This window comes from Sinocyclocheilus grahami, unplaced genomic scaffold (genome assembly GCF_001515645.1).
Source record: "Sinocyclocheilus grahami isolate Dianchi unplaced genomic scaffold, SAMN03320097.WGS_v1.1 scaffold12505.1, whole genome shotgun sequence".
NCBI classification, from domain to species: Eukaryota; Metazoa; Chordata; class Actinopteri; order Cypriniformes; family Cyprinidae; genus Sinocyclocheilus; species Sinocyclocheilus grahami.
The window spans coordinates 1-1,227 of record NW_015514456.1 but is presented as its reverse complement, the minus strand read 5'-3'; the positions used below and the strand labels follow the sequence as shown (position 1 = coordinate 1,227).

Below are 1,227 nucleotides of genomic sequence, written 5' to 3'. Positions count from 1 at the left end.
TCTCAGTACTATAGGTGAGAGGAGATGACACTTTGACTGTTGGGGAAGTGGCTTCTGTGGAGCTTATGCTGGTTGAGACTGGAAGCACAGGTAGAGTGCTTACTCTGATCGGCTCTTTACTTGAGGTAGACGACAGAGTAGGACTAAAAGTAGATGGTGAGGGGATAGTTGTGGTACGTGTGAAAAGTGTCAAAGACTCTGTTGGCTTGCTTGTTGTAGAGGTGCCTGAGAGAGTTTCTGAGATAGACATTGGGCTAGTTTGCAGTGTGGTGGAGGAAGTGGAACTGTGGGTGATGGTTGATGCTTTAGTGGTTCTCTCAGTAGAAGCCAGCGGACTTGTGGAGGAAGTGGATGTTGTTAATGTGGTAATGGTTTCCATCACTCCAGGTCTGATAGGAGAAGATGTAAGCTTTGCAGTGCTTGGCATGTGTGCTGTAGGTGTAGAAGCAGTGGTGCTAGACTCTGATACTGTTGAAGAAGTGAGTGATATAGAAACCGCTCCACCACTCAAGGTGGAATGCTCTGAGGAGGATGTTGATGATATTGCAGTACTGGGTGGCGTGAATGGAGGAACAACGGCAGGCTTAATGCCTAAACACAAACACGATTTTTATTAGACACTGCACAAAATATCTAATATAAACTGATATAGCTAATTGTGTTACGTCAAGCTATGTAAACTGGAGCTTGGATTTACTATGGCAATAAAAAGACAAACAACAAAATTATTTTTAAATTGCTCCATTTACAACTAGTGGTAAGAAATGTTTTTCTCAAAGATTGCTAGCATTAGGGCTGGTTAAAATGGCATTTACGAAGTTGTAACTGGAAGGTAACATAAGCTGCCTTATTCAAATCACGTGACAATGATTGTGGAAGTAAATTCCAACCTATCATTTACCTCATTCAAATAAAAATGGTCAGTGATTTTATTTGACACCAGCATTAGTAATAGAAGTAGCAGAAACAGTATCTTACAGTCCTCCATAAAGACACATCTGTGAGTGACCTCATCTAGAACCATGTGACTTGGACACTGAGGCAGGCATCCCTCAACCCTACAGAAAGGTGCACGTCAGCCATACACTTACACAATTTAGATACTTGTAGATATTTGCAGAAAACGAACATTCATGAACATGAATGTGTGTGCTCTTACTTCAGGATACTGGCACAGCTCAAACCTGATGGGTCATTGCATGTCCTGAAGCACGGACTCACACATGA

The 1,227-nt window shown here is 42.1% G+C and overlaps 1 protein-coding gene across 1 annotated transcript in view; it reads right to left on the bottom strand.

The window, feature by feature from the left end:
- LOC107578881 (cell wall protein DAN4-like) overlaps positions 1-1,211 on the bottom strand; it is a gene marked incomplete at its 3' end in the record, with an annotated part of 5,103 nt that extends 3,892 nt beyond the window's left edge. The window contains exons 1-3 of the mRNA XM_016264784.1: positions 1,160-1,211; positions 979-1,058; positions 10-591 (exon numbers count right to left, since the gene is read on the bottom strand). Coding sequence (XP_016120270.1) covers positions 10-591; positions 979-1,024 — 628 coding nt within the window. The remainder of the gene's footprint in view (positions 1-9; positions 592-978; positions 1,059-1,159) is intronic.
- Positions 1,212-1,227: the final 16 nt, after the last annotated feature.